The 21,310-nt window shown below is 46.3% G+C and overlaps 2 protein-coding genes across 5 annotated transcripts in view; both read right to left on the reverse strand.

Annotated features, from left to right (window-relative positions):
• Window positions 1–7,436: 7,436 nt before the first annotated feature.
• On the reverse strand, window positions 7,437–8,164 carry LOC112634959 (DNA dC->dU-editing enzyme APOBEC-3G-like). Its single transcript, XM_025402849.1, is given in 3 exon segments — window positions 7,437–7,591; window positions 7,594–7,798; window positions 7,874–8,164. Coding segments are annotated over 3 exon segments (651 nt in total).
• A 5,834-nt stretch (window positions 8,165–13,998) lies between these two features.
• The window catches only part of CMKLR1 (chemerin chemokine-like receptor 1), a 52,750-nt gene continuing 45,438 nt past the window's right edge, over window positions 13,999–21,310 (reverse strand). For 3 of the 4 annotated variants that reach the window (XM_025403783.1, XM_025403784.1, XM_025403785.1), the window contains 2 exons: window positions 19,556–19,631; window positions 13,999–18,915 (listed from right to left, as the gene is read on the reverse strand). In XM_025403783.1, coding sequence (XP_025259568.1) covers window positions 17,797–18,915; window positions 19,556–19,558 — 1,122 coding nt within the window. In that variant the 5' untranslated portion in view covers window positions 19,559–19,631 and the 3' untranslated portion in view covers window positions 13,999–17,796. The remainder of the gene's footprint in view (window positions 18,916–19,555; window positions 19,632–21,310) is intronic. The other variant, XM_025403786.1, reaches the window with a different exon arrangement.

Raw genomic sequence — 21,310 nt, forward strand, 5'->3', positions numbered from 1 at the left:
TGCTTGTTATATGCTAACTTCCAATAACTTCACTGGTGTCAAAACTCATCTCCTTCCCTTTCCCTTTCCATATTTTTCAGAAGGGAAGGCTGAGATCCAGATAGGAGAAATGACCTCCCCAAGATTGCACAAAGACCCTGGGACAGAGTTAGGTCCCAGGACTTAAGCCCACAAGTCCTTGCCTCCTGGTCTGGCATCCCATTTCAGACCCTGTGCTGCCTCTTCATTTTGAAGATGAGGAAACTGAGGTACACAGTGTAGAAACCAATTGCCCAGCGTCACTGGGTTCAGTGTTGAGCACAGTAGCTTGGTAGCCACAGTGTCCTGGGCATGGTTGTCCCTTAGCTGTGTTGCTTGGGCACACATCCTGACCTCTGTGAGCACCTGGTCCTCCTCTTTAAAAATGAAGCCCATCACTCCTGTCCCAGTGAACCTGTAGAGTGGGATGAGGTCAGGCAGATGAAGCCCTATGTAAGCCAGAAAGTACCATTCAGAGACCCACTACGAAGAGCATCACATACAGGACATTTGGGGAACAGCTTGAGCATCTATTTTCTTAGTCTCCAAAGGCTAAGATGGGTTATTAATTCCTGGCAATCCTCAGACACAAGGGGCACACAGAGCACAGGAGAGGAGGACAGATGCCCAGGGTTCCAGGCAACACTAATCCTACTACAAATGCATTAAGAACCTTAGGGAATTGCACCCAGCACACTCTTTCCAGGCATATTTTCCAATTCTGTCCCTGGCCGGTCCCCAGGTTCTCAGAAGTCTAGTAAGCAACTCCGCATAAGTGAGCAGAAAAATTGTGTGCAACTGAACAGGAACCTGAGTACAGCAATACCAGGCTGTCTACGGATGAGATTCTTTGTGTTGCAATGATCAACATCTGGAAGTCAGACGACGCTATGTTCAATGCTCTCCTTCGTGTTATCTCACCAGCTGGGCCACTTTGAGCAAGTGATGTCACCTCTCTGAGCCTCCATTTCCTCCTCTGTGAAAGGTGGAATAATTGTTCATAATGATTGAAGAATTTTTGATAATTATCTTAATAATGATCATTTGGCTTTTTATTCTAGCATTTAAGATCCAAAGCCTGTTGGGAATAGCAGAAAGAATTTTTAAAAATTGTATCTGATGACTCTTCTGGAAATTATGAAGGAAGTCGTATAGTTTCAAGTGCATGATCTTGTCCAACCGGCCCCCAGAGTTCATGCGTATGGGAGGAAAATAAGATTTGTTATATAAGAGAAAGAATGATGTGATACTCTGTTTCTGACATGCAAAATAGAACTGTGCAGCAAGGCTATCAACTGAAGCCATGCTATTGCCTTGAGGGAGGATTTTCCAGCTTTTATTCTCTTCCTTTGACACATGACAGCTGAGCCAGAAAGGCTTGGCTTCTGGATTCTGCCAGAGTGAGGAACTGACTGCCTTCCATCTATAACTTTGGAACTTACCATTAGATGGTAGGAGAACGTTACAAAGGGAGATGCAGAGAAAAGCTGACCCTTTTCCAGAACCCAGGGTAGTGAAAGAATAAGAGGAAGGGGATTCAGGAGCAGAAGAGCAGATTGGCCAGCTGTGCTTGCTTGGTTTTCCCTCTCTCTTTGTTCCAGGTGCACAGAGGGCAGGAGAGGCTCTCTGGATCACATCCCCACTTCCCTGGCTTTCTTGGGCCCCCTCAGTTTTCACATGCCATGGATGTGGGGTTGACAGTCAGCAGGGCAGCCATGGGACAGGGATGGGTGACCTTCAAGCAACCATGCCCACCCTCCTGGGATGCATCATCTCAATCAAAGCTGGATGGAGGGTGCTATGGCTTCAGTGTGTCCCCCAAAAGTGTATATGTGGGAAACTTAATCCAATAGTGTTGGGGGATGGGATCTAATAAAAGATGATTGGGACATGAGAGTAGAGCTTTCATGAATGGATTCATGCCTTTATTGATGGAGCAGATAAGTTATAGAGGCAGTGTTATTATAAAGCGAGTTCAGCCCCTGGTGCCTCTCTGTCTTTTGTGTTCACTTCTTCCTTCTGCCCTTCCACCATGGGATGACCCATGCCAGATGCCAATGCCATGCTCTTCAACTTCCCAGCCTCCAGAATCATGAGCTAAATAAATTTTTGTTCATTATAAATTGTCCAGTCTTGGGTATTCCGTTATAGCAACAGAAAAAGGACTAAGACAAAGGGCAAGGCAGGGGAGCCTTGAATGACAGGGTTTACACATAGGGGAGCCCAATGGAAGCTTGTTGGCCAAGCCCAGAGTAAGCTCCCTCCATCCATTGTGTTCTACCACCTGTGGCATGGCAAGCAGCACAGGGGAGAACAGAGGACCCTAGGTGCTCCTCACTCCTCCATACTCTCCTAGGACCATCAAACCATGCCTACCTTCCATATGCCCAAAGCCTCCTCAGGAGAAAATTGAGGAGGGCAGAGTTTCAGAGATGAGTCATATGTTTATCCATAGGAGATTTGCCTCAGGAACTTGTAAAACTATCATTAGGACAAGTATTTTAAAACTGGTTTGTATCAGTTTGCTAGGGCTGCTATACCAAAGTGCCACAAACTGGGTGGCTTAAACAATGGAAATTTATTGTTACAGTTCTGCAGGCTGCAAGTCTGAGATCAAGCTGTTGTTAGCAGGACTGGTTCCTTCTGAGGACTATAAGAGATTTGTCCCAGACCTCTCTCCTTGGGTTGTAAGTGGCCATCTTCTCTCTGTGTCTTGTCATGCCATCTTCTCTCTGTACGTGACTGTGCCCAAAATATCCTCTTCTTATAAAACCATCGGTCATAGTGGAATCAGGGCTCACCTCCGTGGCCTCATTTTAAGTTGATTCCTTCTGTAAAGACCCTATCTCCAAAGAAAGTCACACTGTGATGTATTGAGAGTTAGGCTATTAACATATAAACTGGGAGACAGGGGATACAATTCAACTCATAACAGGGGTATAGCTTAATTTTTAAAACTTTCTTTTTTTTTTTTTTGCCAGTGTAGAGTGTGTGTCAGAGAGGGAAGAGAAGACCAGATCAGCTACAGACAAATAAAATACATTTTCTTCACACAACCAAATTGAAGCAAGCATTAAACATGCAACCCAAATACATAATTTAGGCAGATTTGTGCAGTCTCCTGAATCAATGGCCTGGATTAGATATGGCCCCCCAGAGATAACAAAGCAAATGCAATCTTGTAGCTTCAGTTTTTGAAACAAATTAAAAAATAAAAAAGGAATAAAACATTACAACAGCAAGAGCTAGCAATTTATTTCTTTTTTTTTTTTCTTTTTCTTTTTTTTTTTTTTTTTTTTTCTTTTTTTTGTGGAGACAAGGTCTCGCTATATTGCCCAGGCTGGTCTGAAACTCCTGGGCTTAAGTGATCCTCCCACCTTGGCCTCCCATAGAGTTAGCAACTTTTTAATCATATAGTTTTCCCAACCGCATGATAGACTCTATAAATGGATTATTTTGCAGAATCCTCATGCAACTCCACGAAATGTTTGTATTACACTCCCAATCTTACAAATGGGAAAACTGAGGTTCAAAGAGGGAGAATTATTTACCCAATTATAGTGGCTTGATTCCAGAGCCTGTGCATGTGATCACTGCCTGCCTACCATCCCCTCTTTTCCAAGCTGGCTGACCTCTTCTTAAAGGTTCCAGAGAGCTCTTCCCTCTGCTCTAAGAGGGAGGGAGGGACCCAGAGGCTGGGCTACTGTGCAGAAAGCCTGGGTTAGTTAAATGTGCTGGCTTCCCAGGGCTGAAGCGTGGGGCCTCAGAAACTCAGCTGTACTGGAGCAAGAATCCATCAAGGAATTACAACAACAACAACAATCAAAAGGAACTAACCTAAGTGTCCATCAATAGGGGATTGGCCAGATAAATTGCAAAACTCCTACTATGTCTATTAGGCAATCACTTGAATAACCAAACCTGCATAGAGGAACATTTAGTGAATTGATTTTTCAAATGAATAAAAATGTTATAAAACAGAGTATCTTTTTTACTAGACAGATAGATATTAAAAGATATAGATATATAAACTAGACTTTAGATTATAAACTAAAATGATAATAGCACTTATTCCTGGGTTCATAGTTAGTTTTCCTTTAATCTTTCTTTCTCTCTTTCTTTCTTTCTTTCACATTCTCTTTCTTTCTTTCTTACCCTTTTATCTCTTTCTCTTTCTTTTCCTTCCTTCGTTCCTTCCTTTTCTCTCTCCCTCCCTTCCTCCCTTCTTTCTCTTCTTTCTTTCTTTCTCTTTCTTTCTTTCTTTCTTCTCTTTCTCTCTTTGTTTCTCTTTTTGCTGGTTTATATATACTAAATTTTTTGCCAAATATGATGAGCTAATATAAAGAAAAGAGAAAAATTATTACTCTCAGGGGGTAAGGCATTCTGATTTTCTGAGAAATAAGTTCTTACTTTTTAGGAGAGCCCACCCCACCAAATACCATAATTTTGCTCAGATCCAATAATTTATGTTTTCTCCTAACAAAAATGTGAATCCCTGGCCTGAACAGGTTGGTCATTATTTTTTTAAGTGTCTCCTGTCTCCTCTGTAGGAGACACCACTCAGTGCCTATCCCTAACCCATTCCCCTTCTTCCATGTAAATAAAACCCTGATCTTGTCTGAAAGTCCACTTCTTTCTCATGTGTCCCCTGGGGGGATCCTGATTGGTCTAAGCCAATCTTCTTTCCTTATCAGCAATTGGTTTGCCAGTAACCATGTGACCCAGTTCTGGCCAAAGAGGTGTGAGGGGAGTTCTGCTAGGGGGGTGGCGGGGGTGGGGGCAGGTTTCCTTGCAACATTCTGAAATAATGGCTCTTCTGCTTGATGCCATGGGCAGCTGCAATATCTGATACTGTGAATGCCATCTTTTGACCAGGAGATATGTCATTTTGGGGACAAAGCCAATCCTCTGAAGACAGAGCAAACAGAAGGAAACACTCTGGGTTCATGCCAATATTCAGCTGCTAAGTTCTCAACCTCCAGGCATTCTTAGTATGCAAATGAATGCACTTTTCCTATAGATTCTACCATGTTGAATGAGGTCCCTCTTACTTGCAGTCCAATGCATTCTAACTGAGATAATCTTATTTCTTCCAAACTTTTCTTGGTTTATTTCAAACTGTGATTCCTAAGATAAATGTTAACTAGCATAGAGTATCAAGAGTTTTATTTGTGTAATGTATATTCCTAGCCTTTAAAGATATACTAATTTTCTGTTTCTCTGTTTCTCAAGTTTACAGAGATTAATGTGTCTAAACCAAAATGTAAGAAGATGACTGAGCAGTTGAATGAAATGGAGAATCACATCGTGGAGTGGGAAACAGGGGCATGGACACATCCAAGTTTTTGCCATGTCTCACCACTAATGTATTGTGAGACTAATTTTTCATCAGAGATCCTGGGATGGGCTTGACAATACTGATTATAGGGCTTTTTATCTCTACATGTTAAGATTGAACCAGCTGTTTCCATAGATCTATCTACATCTGTGAGGATTCTGTGGCCAGGAGACCGAGATGAGGTTTATGAAAGGATGGTATGCCCAAGGAATTCAGGAATCAGAAAGTGGTGACATTTCAGATTCTAATAAACTGCAAAGCCAATCATCCCTATGGGGAGAATGGAAGAAGCTAGGGAGCCTCCACCCATTCTCTGTTTCTTTATCCTTTAACCTGCTTCGGTTCCTGCAATTTCACCTTTGGCATGCCATTCACTTGGGTTAAGCAGCATCATCTCTTGCTGCTTTTTCAAAGGAGGGAAAAGCTATTGGATTAGATCACTTTTCTGTTTTGAGAATTCAGGGATGGGGGAGCAATTACTGACAGGTGCATCATAAAACCCAGAATCAATCTCGACTCAGCAATCCCTAGCCAAAATGTGAGTCTTCTCTAACTCCTGACAGATTCAAGACTTTATAACACAAAGTCTTTCTCTTTGTTCTGTCCTAATTCCTCCGTATCTAATTTATTTAACTCAGCAAGGATATGTAGTAAAAGAGTATAAACCACACAGTTATACAGCCATGGGTTCAAATCCCAGCTCTGCTGCATGCCAATACATTATAAGATTCATGAAGGTCAGGATGGCATCTGCAGCTGTATCCCCAGAGCCTAGCATATTGCCTGCCGTATAGTAAATGCTCAATACAAATCAGTGTGTAGATTCTGTGTGGTTCTGGGAAGCTTACTTGTTCCCACTGAACTTCACTTCTTCTCTTCTTCATTTCTTTCTTTTTTTTTTTTAACTTTTATGCAAAATCTTTATTTGGAATATGTGTGTTACTGAGCAGACCAGCCGCCATCCTGAAATAGCAAGGGTATTTACATTGTGCAGATAAATATAAGAGCTCCTTGAAGACATTCATCTGTGCTTGGCCGGTATTTTATTTGGTACTTTGCTCTGCTTCTCTCTTCCCTGTGCCTATTATTCTTCATGCACCCTCACCTCTTATCACCTTAAGACATCCTGTACCACCTGATCTGCAGGCAATGACTGAAGCCAACAATCAGCCATTACTAATTGTGTCTTTCTGGGACCCATTCTCCCTGCCTTGGGTATTAATGGTGCCTAAAGAAAGAATAAACCGATGAAAGTTTCTGTGGTTAGCTAGCCATGGTGGTGCACATGTGTAGTCCCAGCTACTTAGGAGTTTGAGGTTGGGAGAGCACTTGAGCCCAGGAGCTCGAGGCTGTAGTGGGCCATGATTGCACCACTGCACTCCAGCCTGGGCTCAAGAGCGAGACCCTGTTTCAAGGGGGAAAAAAGTTTCTTTGGCATTGCCAAGCCCTGTCTTCACCAAATTTTAGAAGTTTTTTTTTTTTTATTTAGTATTTCATTTTATTCTTCTACATATAAAATCAAATGGTCACTGGATTAGTAAACTTGAAAATCTTCTGTGTGTATTGACCATAATCTTAACTACTGTATCCCTGAAATATGGTATAAATTTTTTATTAAAAGTAATTCACTCTGATGTTTATTAAATCTACTTGTCGGTTGGGCGCGATGGCCCAAGCCTGTAATCCCAGCACTTTGGGAGGCCGAGGCGGGTGGATCATGAGGTCAAGCATTCCAGACAAGCCTGGCCAACGTAGTGAAGCCCTGTCTCTACTAAAAATATGAAAAATTAGCCAGGCATGGTGGTGGGCGCCTGTAATAACAGCTACTCGGGAGGCTGAAGCAGGAGAATTGCTTGAACCTGGGAGGCAGAGGTTGCAGTGAGCGAAGATTGTGCCACTGCACTCCAGCCCAGACGATAGTGCGAGACTCCACCGCAAAAAAAAAAAAAAAAACTACTTGTCAGGAGCTCATTGCTTTGCTAGTGTCCACTGATCAGCCGGAGATAGTGATGAATGGCCTGTTTGCATTTCTTGAAAGAAGATTTCCATTCTGTTGCTCAACACAAGTTTTCTGCCTTCTTTAGAGACTGAGGTCCATCCTATGGTTTTCCTGATTCTGGAGAATGGCCTGCAGCCTCCCACTTAGGGCTTGACTGTGTTCATCTAGTCCATCCCAGGGCTGGAAGGGATGTCCCTCGTGGTCCACAAAGGTGACCCAGCAGTGCCTAAACTTCCAGAGGTCATGATGGAGATTTGGGTCCCAGCCCTCTGCAGCATGCACAGCCCCTCATATCCTGGGAGGTAATTATAGATGCGGGCAACGAAGATGTGCAGGCTCACACATCTGTTCTCCCAATGAAATGTAGCCACTTGCTGGGCACAGCTGAAGCAGGTACTCCAGGAGATGAACCAGGTGACCCTGTAGCACTGAGCCTGGTCCAGCTTCCAAAAGGAAATCAGGTACAGGAAGTACTGCTCTGCATGGAAATCTTAATAGCAACTGAGATTATTCAAAGCCTGGTTAGGTAGGATGCCCTTGTGCTGGTCCAGAGGGACCCAGGTGTCATTGTCATGGCACTCCACCTTGTAGCACAGGTAGGTCTGATGCTGCCCAGAGACTGAAGGGTCATTGGTAAAGTTGTAAGTGAATGTGCCAGGATCCATCAGGTGTCTGGGAATCTCCCCCAGCATACTGTGCAGTAATGCATAATTTGTATTCAGTTGCTTCCAAGGATCAAATAGCATCCTTTGGTTGTACACAAATTTGTCCCAACAGTGTTGAAATTCATCATAGTTCATGATCGTCATGCTGGCATGTGGACTGTTTTTTCTGACACCATCTGTGAAACTCCTCTTGGTAATCTGGTTCCCAGAAGTAGTAGAGGTGGGCAACAAAGATGGTCAGGGTGACTTTGCCATTCTTGACCAGGAACTCTGCCACTTTCTCTGCATACTCTGGGCAGGGACTCCGAGAGACGTATCAGATGACCAGGTAGTCCTGATCACGATGCCGCCTTCAGTTGCAGAACCAATCTAGGAATCTCATCTCTGGGTGGTGTTAAGTTTGATAGACCTGGCCTCCAAAGATCCTTGTGTCCAAAGGGAGCTTTGAGGGGTCCTTCTTGGTTTTCACTTTGTGGCACAGCCAGGTGGTGTTCCAACCTGAGAGGATGGATCTGTTTTCAAAGTTGTAGTAGAATGTGCCTGGACACATCCACTCCATCGGGTTTCTGATCTGAGGCTTCACGCGCAGCCTTCTTGGCAGGGTTGTCCCGACCGTGATCTTTGTCTGAAGTTTGTACCCCGCCCCCACCTCAGAGATGTTTCTGCTTAGCTTCTCTGACAGTGAGGCCTCGAATTTCAGCTGACCCAGCATTTCTTCGTTTCTGAAGACAAGGTGGTTTTACCATTCAAGCTTCTGATGAGGGTGAAATAGGTTGACCACTGTGGAGTTCCCTCTGGCTGCCTGTCACCATCCCTAAAATCCCATCACAAGTCAATCCTTCCCAGTCAGGCACTGGTGCCCAGGCAGTGGGCTGGGCATTGTAAACTGCCTGCCATCAACCAGGCCATCATCTGCCACCAGACAAGGCTGAGAGCCTCCATTCCACCTCCGTGTGCTCTGGCTCCACAACCAGTCCCAACATCTGGAGGCAAACTGGAGACTTGTTCAGTCATCCGCATATTGCTCTGAAGGTGGCAAACATCTGCAAAAGTGGAAACCAGGCAAAGATATCCTGGATCTGCCTCTTTCTGTGTTAGGCGTCTGGGTCCCACGGGGGCCCCAGGGATTTGGCCGTGCATTGGTGTCTTAGCATCATCCAGTGCCCAGCACAGACCTTAACACCCAGTTGATTACTCTATGATTTCTAAGTGAAGGGATAAACACAGGAAGTTTGTGGTCACAGTGATACCAGCCAAACCCTTAACAGAACCCTGGTCCGGAAAAGAACTACAAAACAATATGAGGAGGAGGGAGGCATCTGGTTCCTTATTTTCGGACTGTAATAATTCAGACAACAGGGAAAAGAAAAGGCCAAGGGAGGTGGAAGCACTTAATGGAAACCTCCTTTGTCCGTGATTACTCTTTTTTTCTATATATATATATATATATATATATATGTATTTTTTTTTCTTTTTTGAGACATGATCTCAGTCTGCTGCCCAGGCTGGAGAACAGTAATGCAATCTTGGCTCACTATAACCTATGCCTCCCAAGTTCAAGCGATTCTTGTGTCTCAGCCTCCTGAGTAGCTGGGATTACAGGCATGTGCCGCCATGCTCCACTAATTTTTTTTGTATTTTTAATAGAGACAGGGTTTCTCCATGTTGCCCAGATTGCTCTCGAACTCCTGGCCTCAGACGATCTGCCAGTCTCAGCCTCCCAAAGTACTGGGATTGCAGGCGTGAGCCACCGCGACCAGCCTGTGATTACTCTTAATAGCACAAGTAAAGAACTGTGGCTCCTCCACTTCTGAACTAAGTAACCTGTGACCTCAGTTTCCACGTTGGTGAAATGAGGAAAAATCCCACTCTCCCCAAGTTTCATTGAGACAGGAAAAAAATGTGAAAATACTTTGGAAATGGTGTGTTATAAAAGTGATTGTCATGAAACTCAGTGATGATGATGATGGCAAAAATAATGTCAGCTTATGGTTATGTCTTCATTCATTCAACCAGAAGTTATGAGCAGCTTTTCTGGGCTAAGCACTGCTGGGGATACAATAAGATAGCCAAAGTCATTGCCATCTTGCTGTATCCGAGTAGGGGCCAGACTTAAGGCCACTAAATACACACATGATGACATGATTTCAGATGGCAGTAACTAATATAAAGAAAACACTAATACAAAAAAAGGGATCTGATAGGCAGCAAGTGGGGGTGGAGGCTACCTTAGCATGGCTTGTCTAAGGAGATGGCATCTGGACTGAGACCAGAAGGAGGCAGACAAATCAATTATGCAAAAGGAAGCGGCAAGTGGGTCCAGGAGCAGCAGGAACAGCAAGTGCAAGGGCCTGAGGTGGGACCAATCTTGGCGTGTTGTTGCTGTTGATCTGTTTGTTTTGTTTTGCTTGTGAGAGGCGGAAAGGATCACCTAGCTGGAAAGCAGCATGAGATGAACTGAGAGAAGGAGGCGGTAGCCGATCCCATAGGGGTTTTGATGCCATAGTAAGGGCTCTGGATGACTGTATTCTGTGATAAAAGCTCACTCTGGCTGCTTCCTACAGTGTGGGTTGAGGGAGCAAAGACAGAAGTGGGGAGGCCACAGAGGAGGCCAGTGCATGTTCAGATGAAAGAGCCTGGCACCTGCTAAACGCTAAAGTGCGGCAGTCTCATTGAATCCTCACAGCAACCCTGAGAGCTGCAAACCTTTCATGCCCTTTATCATACAGAGGAGAAAACTGAGGCTTCAGAGGCATTGAATAGCTTGCCCAAGGTCACAGAGCCTAACTCTAACCCTGCCTTTAGCTGACGTAGGTAGTAGAGCTTGGATTCAAACCCTTGCAGTCTGATTCCTGAGCCTACCTGACCCCGTGTCATAATCATCAAAGGCCCTTTGAGTCAGGTGGTGAGGCCGGGGAGGCCCCCAGGAGGGCTTAGTCCTTCCTGAAACTCTGCCACTTTGGATGGACGCTGCAGGAGCCACTGCCCTCTAAAACGCTCTCTTGAATCAGGGACAAACCCTCAGACCTGGTTCTGTCCTGCCACTACCTGTACCAGTGGAGGTGGGAACTCATTTCTGCAGACATCATGAATTATTTTATTTTTAAAAAGACTTTTGCTGAGGCATAACTTACTACAGTAAAATGCATTTATCTTCAATGTACAGATAATTGGGTTTTTACAGATAAACCCCCACTCCCCACCTCTTACCCTGTGTAACCACTATCTAGGTCAAGACGGGGAGTATCCCTCACTCATATTCAGCACAATCTTTAAAAGTAACATTTATGCCCCCAAACAAAGCATGTCTGCCCTACAGCAGTTTTTGCCAAGATCTCCCGCCTCCCCTTCAGCCAGGATTCTGCTGGAAACTCCTCAGGGGAGCCCAGACCTTGGGCAGAAATCTTTTACAGCAGATTAGCACCAAAGCCCTTGTCAATAAACTAAGAAGTGAAGCAGGGTGGCTTGGTGAATGCTCTGGTCTCTGGGGTGATGGTGTTTTAAGAGTGACTCAGATGAGCATTTTTCACACACCTCTCATCTCCCGGCAGTCAGTGAGGCAGGTGGTCTCCATCGTATTTGCAAACAGGTCTCAGTTTCACCATCTGTGAAATGGAGGAATGGGAAGGGACAAACTTGAGGAAGTAGAGTCTTTTCCAAACTCAAAAACCCTAAGAGTCTCAGGGTTGTGAGAAAGTGACAAGCCCAATCAAATGCAATTTCCTCCTCTCAAGGTAAAAGCAATTCCTCAGACTCCCCCACTCCCACATCCTCAAAATTTGACATGGGAGAGAGAATATGTGCTTGTCCTCCTCCTGTCTCCAGGGAAGGGTCTCTACAGAGGACATTTTGCATTTGCACATTTCTGGGGAAAACAGCAGGAGCTTTCGAGATAAACATACTGGGATTCGAATCCCAGCTCTGTCACTTACCAGCTGTGTGGCATCGGGCAAAGTCACTTCACCTCTCTGAACCTCAATCTCTTCACTTGTGTATGGAGATAGCAATAGCCCCTACCATGGAATCCTTGTTTCAAGGATTCAATGAGATAATGAAACTGGAGAGCTTGCCCAAAACTTAGACAAGGCTCAGTTAATATTTGCTATTATTACTGCTGTTGCTGTTTCTTCATCTTTGATCACAAGGGAAGTGTTGTATAGACCTGTGCTTCTTCCTCCCTTACCAACTGTCATCTTGCCCCCACCTGTCTATTGTCTAGATATCTAGAGCAGTAGCTGCCTGACTTGTCTGGGGGTATCCACATATCCCAGGGGGAGAGACTTCTGGAAGATTCCCCAGGACAGAACTCAGGTGATCTCCAAGATTCAACCCCAAGTCCAAGTGCTTGGCATCTCATCTGTATAAAGTCCCCACAGCACAACCTGCAATTGCAGCTTAAAACGCCTCTGTTCCTCTTAGGTTAATATATGTATTATTTATAGGGCTTTATTATGTGCTCAGAGGGCTCCCCTGAGAAATGTAATTGTGCATTGGGAGGTACATTTGAATAATATTTACAATTAATTTCTGACAATAAAGCAATGCACAGAGGCCTCTGTGCAGCAGAAATGGGCCCTGGGTTGGTTTCCCACTAACCACTCCCCTGAGAAAACTTGGGTAGCTTTTAAATATCTTTCCAATAGTCCATTTCTCTCCAGCATCACCTCTGTTTACTCAGTCCAGATTCCACCATGGCTCATCTGAGGCTTCAGCAGCCTCCAGGCTTCCCCCGCTGCCCCTCTCCAACCTGTCCTCACCAGAGCAGCTAGGGGCATTGTTCCAACATGCAGATCTGAGGTCAAGGCTAAAGTGAACTGTGATCATGCCATAGCACTCCAGCCTGGGCAACAGAGACTCTCTGTCTCTAGTGTGTGTGTGTGTGTGTGTGTGTGTGTGTGTGTGTGTGTGTGTGTGTAACATTTACTGGGGTTGTTTTCCATTGGGGGAAGTGTATAATTTTGATCATTGGCTGTCTGTCCCATAAGTCAATGAATGAGTTCAGGAGGACAGGAACTGTGTATGTCTTGATCATCTGTCTATATTCAGTGCCTACCACAGAATTAGGCAAAAAGGAGGTGTTAAATGCATTTTAATGGAATGGATGAATGGGTGGATAGATGGTTATGTAAGTGAATGGGTGAGTGGATGGATGGCTAGGCGGATATTGAGATGAAGAGCTGGGTGAGTGGATGTCGGAGTCAGTGGGTAAGTGGGTGGATGAGTGGACGTTGGGGTGGATGGGTGAGTTGATCTTGGGATAATGGGTGGGTGGATGTGTGAGTGGATATTGGGGTGAATGAGTGGGTGAATGGGTGGGTGGATGTGTGGCGGATATTAAAGTGAATGGATGGTAGATGTATGAGTGGATATTGGGATGAATGGGTGGGTGGATGGGTGGTGGATATTAAAGGGAATGGATGGTAGATGTGTGAGTGGATATTGGGATGAATGGGTGAGTGGATGGGTGGGTGGATCTTGGGGTGAATGGGTGGATGGGTAGATGAATGGGTGGATAGGTGAATGGAGTGAATGGGTGGGTGGACAGGTGGGTGGATGTTAGGGTGAATGGGTTGGTGAAAAGATGAATGGATGAATGTATCACAGGAGCATCTGTCCTTGGGCCACTTGATGCAGTGCCAAAGAGTCTAGACCTGGCCATGAGGAGGCCTGGTTTGTGTCCCTTATCTGCTATGGTTTGCTATATTATCTTGGGTGAGTAACTACCACTTTCACATCCTCAGTTGCTAGAAAAGTAAAATAAGTGAAAATAATTTTTTTCGAAATGCAAATTTCTTGGAGCTCAAAGGTTTGGGAATGGCAGGTTGGGGACTTCAGGGCTTCTCCTGCTGCCCACAACATAGCTCTGTGACTTTGCACTGGCCGCGTCACCTCTCTGAGCCTCAGCTGCTGCTCTGTGAAGTAAGTGGGGGAGGCAACAGGGAGGTAAAGGCAGGAACCTCCAGAACTGAGCCACACACTCTCGCTTCAGTCTCTTTATTCGAGAGAAACTGTGTCCTCAAAGGGAGGAAGTAAGCAGACCCCATGCTGAATTATTTCACAGTAGAAATAGTAGATTCCTCTGTGGTCCTAGATACCAAACCCAGCAGCAATTTTCCAAACCCAGGATTTGGTAACCATGGGCCTAGGGCATCCCAGCCCCAGTAAGAGCATAACATGTTAGGGAGGAACAAGAGATCGTGGCAGGGCAGGAGTTGAGGAATCACCAACCACTTCCATCCCAACCAAACACCACCTTGTTTTGTAGAGTCCTCAAGGGAAGCTCTCAAAACCTCAGTTCCCTCATCTGTGAAATGGGACATATCTGGGCAAGATGAGTTTGAAGGTCCCTTATGGTTCTCACGATTGGATTCTATCTTCTCCCGCCCATCCAGGCTCCCAATCCCACCAGAGCTGACTCTGGGTTCGAATTTGAGCCAATCCCTTCCCTTTGTCAGTGCCCAGTTTCCTCACCCCTTCTGAACCTCGCTGCCAGAATCTCTGTGCCTCTTTTCTGGAGGGGGACCCCGAGAACCTGCAGGGCTCTGTGTGACCTGGGATTTATCTAAGGCTGGCAAAGGCATCCTGGTGCCTCAGGCCCTTCGTGTTCTTGCTCTTCCCTGTTCCCTGTCCTTGCTGGCTCAAGGGTCAGCTGGAGATGGTTCTGAAATCCAATTCCTCCCTCTCTTTTGACTTCCATTCCTCTCCTCTTCTCTCTTTCTTTCTTCCTCCTCCTCCTTTTCCTTCTTCTTCTCCCCAACCTCTCCTTCCAAGGGCTGAAGAAGTTGGGCATTCAGGCAGCTGACCTGATTCAAAGCCCAGCTCCATACCTCACTAACTGTGCAACTCTGAACTACTGAAGTCTGCTCTTGAAGCAGAAACTCACTTTCTGCACCCCCCGCCCCCACCTTGCTATGACGTCCCCATCTGCCAGGGCCAATTTGAAGTTTCGATGTTTGTGCCTGAACTATCAGAGGTACTTCATGAATGCCAAATCCCTTTCCTTCATCATCATGCTCTGGGACATTTCTGTCCCCTCTTCTGTCCCTTCCCTAACCTCAAACACTGTCTTCTTTTCTTTTCCCTCTACCTCTTGTCCTCACAATCCCTCAGCCCACCCACCCCACTCAGGAGGCAGGGCTAAGTAAGGCCCCATAGCTGAGTCCTGGGCCCAGAGAGAAGGCTCTGGGCACTAAGTGTGTTGGTTGCCTGTGCAGCAATGCAGGTGAGCACACTTTGCACACTGCAGCGATGATATATGCATGACCCATGGAGATGCTCACGTGAGGCTGTGGGGACAAGACTGTATGGGACGTTAAGGCTGCATTTAAGTACTTGACAGGAACCTAAGTCAGAACAGGAAGACCAGCAGAGCAGCCAGAAAGAGGGAGGCCAGACTCTAAGGAGGAAAACAGCTGGTATGAATTGTGCTTCTGTTTATCAGCTTTTCCAATGACAACATGAATTCCTGGCTCCCCCAGCCTGGCCTGAACTGCCAGAAGCCCAGGAAAAGCAGCATCCTAGGAGCCAGGAGGCCCAAGTCACTGATGACTGCTGCTGTGACCTGGGACAGAGCCCGTCCCATCTCGTGCCTCAGTAAATGTGGAAAGGGGGGAAATGGGGGCCACTGAGCAATATTTAAAGCTCCCTTTTTGCTCTCAAACCGTCTATGTTCAAACTCTTGAAAGCATTCAGAGACTCCAGCTTGGGGTCAATTCAGAGCTTCCTTGTCATAGGCATTAAGGCACAATAAGAGAAGGAACAGTTTGTCTCTTAATGAAGTGTGATTCCAAACAGCCTGCGGCCTCGGGAACTCGCCCAGCGCGGGGTAGACATTGCATCTGTTCGTTGCATCTTGTTGGAGAATCAACTTAACAATGAAGGGACTTGGAAGAGAACAGAATGTGGACACTTAGGAGCCAAAGGGCCTCGGGCCCACAAGAGACTGCCTCCTGCCAGCCTTCCCTCCCCATTGCCTTGCTCTCCGGAGACACAGGAGGTGGGAGCCATGGTAGGAGGCTGTTAATTGCCGTTGAAGGAGCTGGAAGCCAAGTGCATTTTCTCTGCCATGTTGCATCATTTTTGAAAACTATTTGCAAAGTTTCTTAAAGGCCATTAAGATGTTCATATTCATTTGCAGAAGAATCAATATTTATGGTAAAAATCTCCAAACTTTTTAGGTCCTTCCCAACTCTGCAGCTTCATTTGAGTCAGGCAAACTGAAGTTCAAATCCCAGCTCTGGCAGAGACTAGCTGGGTACCTTTGGGCAAGTTACTTAACCTCTCTTAGCCTCAGATTCCTCCTATGTAAAAGGGAAGTTATAACCGTACCTAACTTAGGGTTGCTGTAATGATTAAATGAGAAAACATACATAAAGTGCATAATATGAAAAGTGCTAAATAAATGTAGGTTATCAATATACTAGAATAATCTCCACAGATAAATTCCAACTCGAAGAACAGAGTTTCTGGAGCCAGACAGAGCCAGGTTCAGATCTTAACTCTGCCACTGATTAGCTGTGTGATGTTGGGCAAGTTACTTTCCCCCTCTGGGCCTCAGCTATGTCATTTATAAATGGGGCAATGACACTCTGTTTCACAGGGACGTGTTAGTATTAGATGAGAAAAGCCATGGCAGGCACCCGTATCCAGGAGGTATTTGGTGTCTGCAGCTTGGAAACACAGTTCAAGGAGTCCAGCTCCAGACTCTGTTTCAAGTGACTAAGTCCTCGGAAATACTCTTCTTCCCAGGGGACTCTCCGGAGTTGCTTCCCAAACTGCATTTTGGACCCGTCTCCAAAGGCATTGAGGAAATTAACCAGAATAAGAAGCCCCACCACCAGTGTTTTATTCTAAGCACCTCCAGCCAGAGCTGAGTGGATTAGGAAAGGCAGAAAAAATCCCTGTGATGGGGTGAGAGCAGCTGGTGAAGATGCCTGCCACAACCCCACCCCCAGGTAAGAGGGGCAAGGTGAGATCAGGGGCTGGCACCACCCTGACCCCCTAAATAGCTCCAGACTAAAGCACCATCAGCCTGCGATGTTCTAGGGTGAGCTGCTCCATGCCTGCATCCTTTGAAGGTTCTTTTCTCCTTTCTCACTCCTTTGCCAAATCTCAAGTCCTCATTGCATCCCTCACTTGTCTTGCCCTTGCAGAGAGCCCACATGACCTCTCAGAACGGGTTATCTGTCTTCCTAGCTGATCCGAAAGCTAAATTCATGGCCTATGGAGTTCATGGGCTGATATGTCACCTTCCTCTCCCAGGTCACCTATGCATTTCCACACACTTTAACACAGGGCAGTGACTTGAAGGTAGGGTTTTCTGGCCAGCTACTGATAATAGGTATACAAGGGCCAGGTGTGATCTGCATCACACCGGGTTTGCTCTGACCTCCCCACTGCTCACACCAGGAATGGACCTTGGAGAGTGTCATTTCTGGGGTGTGCACAGTAGGCAGCTTAATCCCACTGCCCTATGCCAATCCCAGTTCATGGCAGTGCTTTTGAGAGTTCTTCCTTTTTTGCTTTGAGTCAGTCAAGGCTGGTCTCCCAAGAAGCATAAATTGCTAGTCCAAGGCTGTGTGGAACACAGCATGTTCTGTCCACTAAGAGAAAGGGGTTCCAGGCCCTCGAGTCCCAGCATAAAACACTGTTCATCCCCATGCAAAATGCAGTGGGAATTGGCGGATGCTAAAGAGGTTCTTGCCTTGATCTTCAGAAGACATATCCTTGGGTGTCCCTGGGTTGAGAGGGCCCATTGAGGGGTTCCCCGGTGAGGCTCAAAGCATGCTGGTCTCCCTCTCATTCATCGAAGTCCTCTCATTCATTGATGACATCTTGGTAAAGCTTCTATGGCTGGGGTAGGAAGAGTGGCCTGTGTCTTCACTTAGAGCATTGACCAGGCGGGAGAAGAGGGCCACCTTGAACTTCTTGAAGTCCTGACCCATGAAAACATACAGAATGGGGTTCATGCAGCTATTGGCAATGGCGAGGGCAGTGGCCAGCGGCAAACCTAGGCTGAAGACGGAGCCAGGCATGGCAGTGTGGTGGAGCTCTAGGAGGTTGAGTGTGTGGTAGGGGCACCAGCAGAAGAAGAAGGTAATGATGATGGTCACGATAATCTTGAAGGGCTTCTTGGTCTTGGCCAGGCGGTTGCGCTGCAGTTTGCAGACGATGGTGAGGTAGCAAGCTGTGATGATAAGGACTGGGACCAGGAAGCCGCAGAGGAAGCGGGTGACAGTCACCACCATGTGCCGGCTATACCCCACAGGGTCCATTTGGGAGTGAGCGGGCCACGAGGAAGACCCAGGTGTGGACAGGCTGAAGTTGTTGAAGCAGGATATTTTCCCATGCAGGTTGGCTGTGTCCCGGAAGACGAGAGATGGGGAACTCAAGAAGAAAGCCAGGACCCAGATGACCATGCAAGCCATGTAAGCCAGGCGAACGCTGCGGTGATTCTGGGACCAGACAGGGAGGAGCACAGAGATGCAGCGGTCGAAGCTGATGACAGTCAGCAGGAAGACACTGGTGAACATGTTGTGGATAAGAAGGAAGTTGCTGATCTTGCACATGGCGGTCCCAAACACCCAGTGGTAGTCCATGGCAGCATAGGTGATATGGATTGGGAGGAAGACATTGAACAGGAAATCTGCCACTGCCAGGTTGAGGAACCAGACTGTGTTCACTGTCTTCTTCATCTTGAAGGTGGCAATGATGATCACCAGACCATTGCCCAGAATCCCGAGGAAGCAGACGATGCTGTAGACCACCACCAGGAAGATCCTGGTCACCCTGGCTTCCAACGGGGAGAACTCCTCCAAAACCACAATGGAGTCTAAATAATCAGGGTATTCATCACCATAACTGATGGAAGTATTGTAATCTTCATCCTCCATTCTCTGCAAGAGAAGACAGGGACCATTAGAGGAACCCTAGAGCTGGCTTTAAGAGGTTGACCAACACCAGCAAGAACAACAATGTTCTCCCTGACTCTGAGCAAGTCCAGTTTTGTGATTTAACCATTTCCTTCTTTGCTATTTTATTTGTTGAACAAATGCCTCTCCAGTACCTCCTACATGCCAGGCACTATTCTAAGGGCATTGCATCCTATACTCTCTTAATCTTCACAACAACTCAGTGAGGTAGGTAGGTTATGAGCCTCATCTTACAAGTGAGGAAACTGAGGCACAGAGAGCTTATGTCACTTGCCTGAAGTCCTACAGCTAGGAAAAGGCAGACCTGTGACTCGAATCCAAGCTTCAGAGTCTATCCTTTTGACAACCATGTTTTCTGCCTGCCTAGGGCCCTCTCTTCCTCTAGAGCCTAGTGGGGGAGACAATTTTTCACCAAAAAGTCCCTCAAATAATGGAAACATTGCAATAATGCTAAGTGCAATGAAGAAGAGGTATGTGGTGCTGTGAACTTGATTCCAACATGCTTCTAAAACCGAGTGGACAGCCTCGTTGTGATCCCTCTGTGCACCCAACCTGTCAGTGATCACTGGTCCCCTTTGGAGTTCAGACCACAAGGTTTCCTCACCATTCACTGTTGTGTTGTCTGCAGCTCTCCAATGTGAGTCATCAGCCAATCAGTCCCAGTACACAGCTAGAAACACCTGCAGGGAAGAAAACACAAAAAAGCAGCAATTGGATCCGGGCCTAAGAACCAGAGGGTTGAGTGGACCCAGCCAGAAATAAGATCTGTTTATTCTTATTCCCATTTTACAGAGAAGGAAGCAGAAGTTCAGAAAGGCTGTTACTCAGCCAAGGTTATGCAGCGAGAAAGGGATGGAGCCCCTTGAACCTAGGTCAACTGACTACCCAGGTCAAGTGCTGGACCCTTCATTCTAACCACTCCCCTCCCCCAGCACATCCCTAGCTGACAGCTGGAGTCAGGCATGAGTAAAGGAAGACACAGAGGAAGAGCATGGATGGCTCAATCCACTACCAGGTTGGGACCCAAATCCACTACCAGGGCAGGACCCAAAAAATACTGTTTCAGGCAGTGTGAGCACAGAGAAAACAGAAGATCCGCACAGAGTACCTGCTATGTGCCAAGAACTTTTATTCCTTCTTGTTATTTAGTCTTCCTGGGGACTTTTCCAGGCAGGTGTTATGACTTTTGTGTTAAGAATTAGGGAGACTGAGGCTCAGAGAAAGAAGCATCATTCTCGCTGGACTTTCTCTGGGCCCGATGGGAACCATGAATGAGATGCAGACTCTGAGGCCACAGCAGTCTGGTGTGAGACAGACACAAATATATCCACCAAGCCTCCGCTGTGCAGACAACTTAAGTGGCACTTCAAGCAAGCCCCATAACAATCTTGCTGAGTATTTTTCCAATCTACAGAAGAACAAACATATTCTGAGGAGTTTGCAAGTTTGCAAGATCTTAGAGGCAGTGATTGCATGCAGGGTTCATACCTAACCCCAGACCCTTACGAGCTGTGTGGCTTTGCGCAAGTGATTTCTCTTCCATGAATCTCAGTTTTCTTGTCAATAAATGGGAATTCTCACTTCACAGAGTGGATATAAGAACTAGAAGCATCAGGAATGTGGAGCGTTTAGCTTGGTATTGGCACATAGTAAGCCCTCAATAAATACTAGTGACTGCATTATTGCCTAGAGGTGCACAACTGATGAGAAGGATTTAAAATCAGGGCTCTGATACCCCAGAGCCCATGCACTTTTTTCTGCCGCTCAAGATCTCCCCATCTTGTCAAATGGGCTCCAAACCAGATATTTCAGCTTGGCGAGACTGCCAATCGATGCTTCATTATAAATAACTCCACCCTTCCTGCACACAAATTCATTACTGATCCTTCCGGGCTTAAGGTTATATTTTATTACATAAAAGTCATCTTTTACTTTTATTAAATAAAAGCCACTTGGAAAATTCCATTGAGGGCTTTGCACTCAAAGGGCTCACACTCAAAGCTTGGGTGTCATCCCACTCTATGCTGGGACAATATTTCAGTAGTGCCCACCATGGGGTCCCCAAGGGTTTCCTGTGGCACTGGAGTGCAGAGAGAAGATGGGGACACTGGAGCTGGCCTCCCATGACTGGAGGAAACCTGACGGGTGTGCATGACTGTAGGGGGGAACGCATGTTGAGCTCTTGTGTATGCCAGGGACCATGCTGAGCCCTCAGTCCAGATGGTCTCACTTTAACCCCATGAGGGGCTACAGCAGGGCTCAGAGAGATCAGGACCCATGCCCAAGCATGCAGGCAGGGGCTGGAAGAGCTGGGATATGAACCACATCTGCAAAGTCTGGGCTCTTAACCATCACTCCA

The sequence above is a fragment of the Theropithecus gelada genome, chromosome 11, assembly GCF_003255815.1.
Source record: "Theropithecus gelada isolate Dixy chromosome 11, Tgel_1.0, whole genome shotgun sequence".
Lineage (NCBI taxonomy): Eukaryota > Metazoa > Chordata > Mammalia > Primates > Cercopithecidae > Theropithecus > Theropithecus gelada.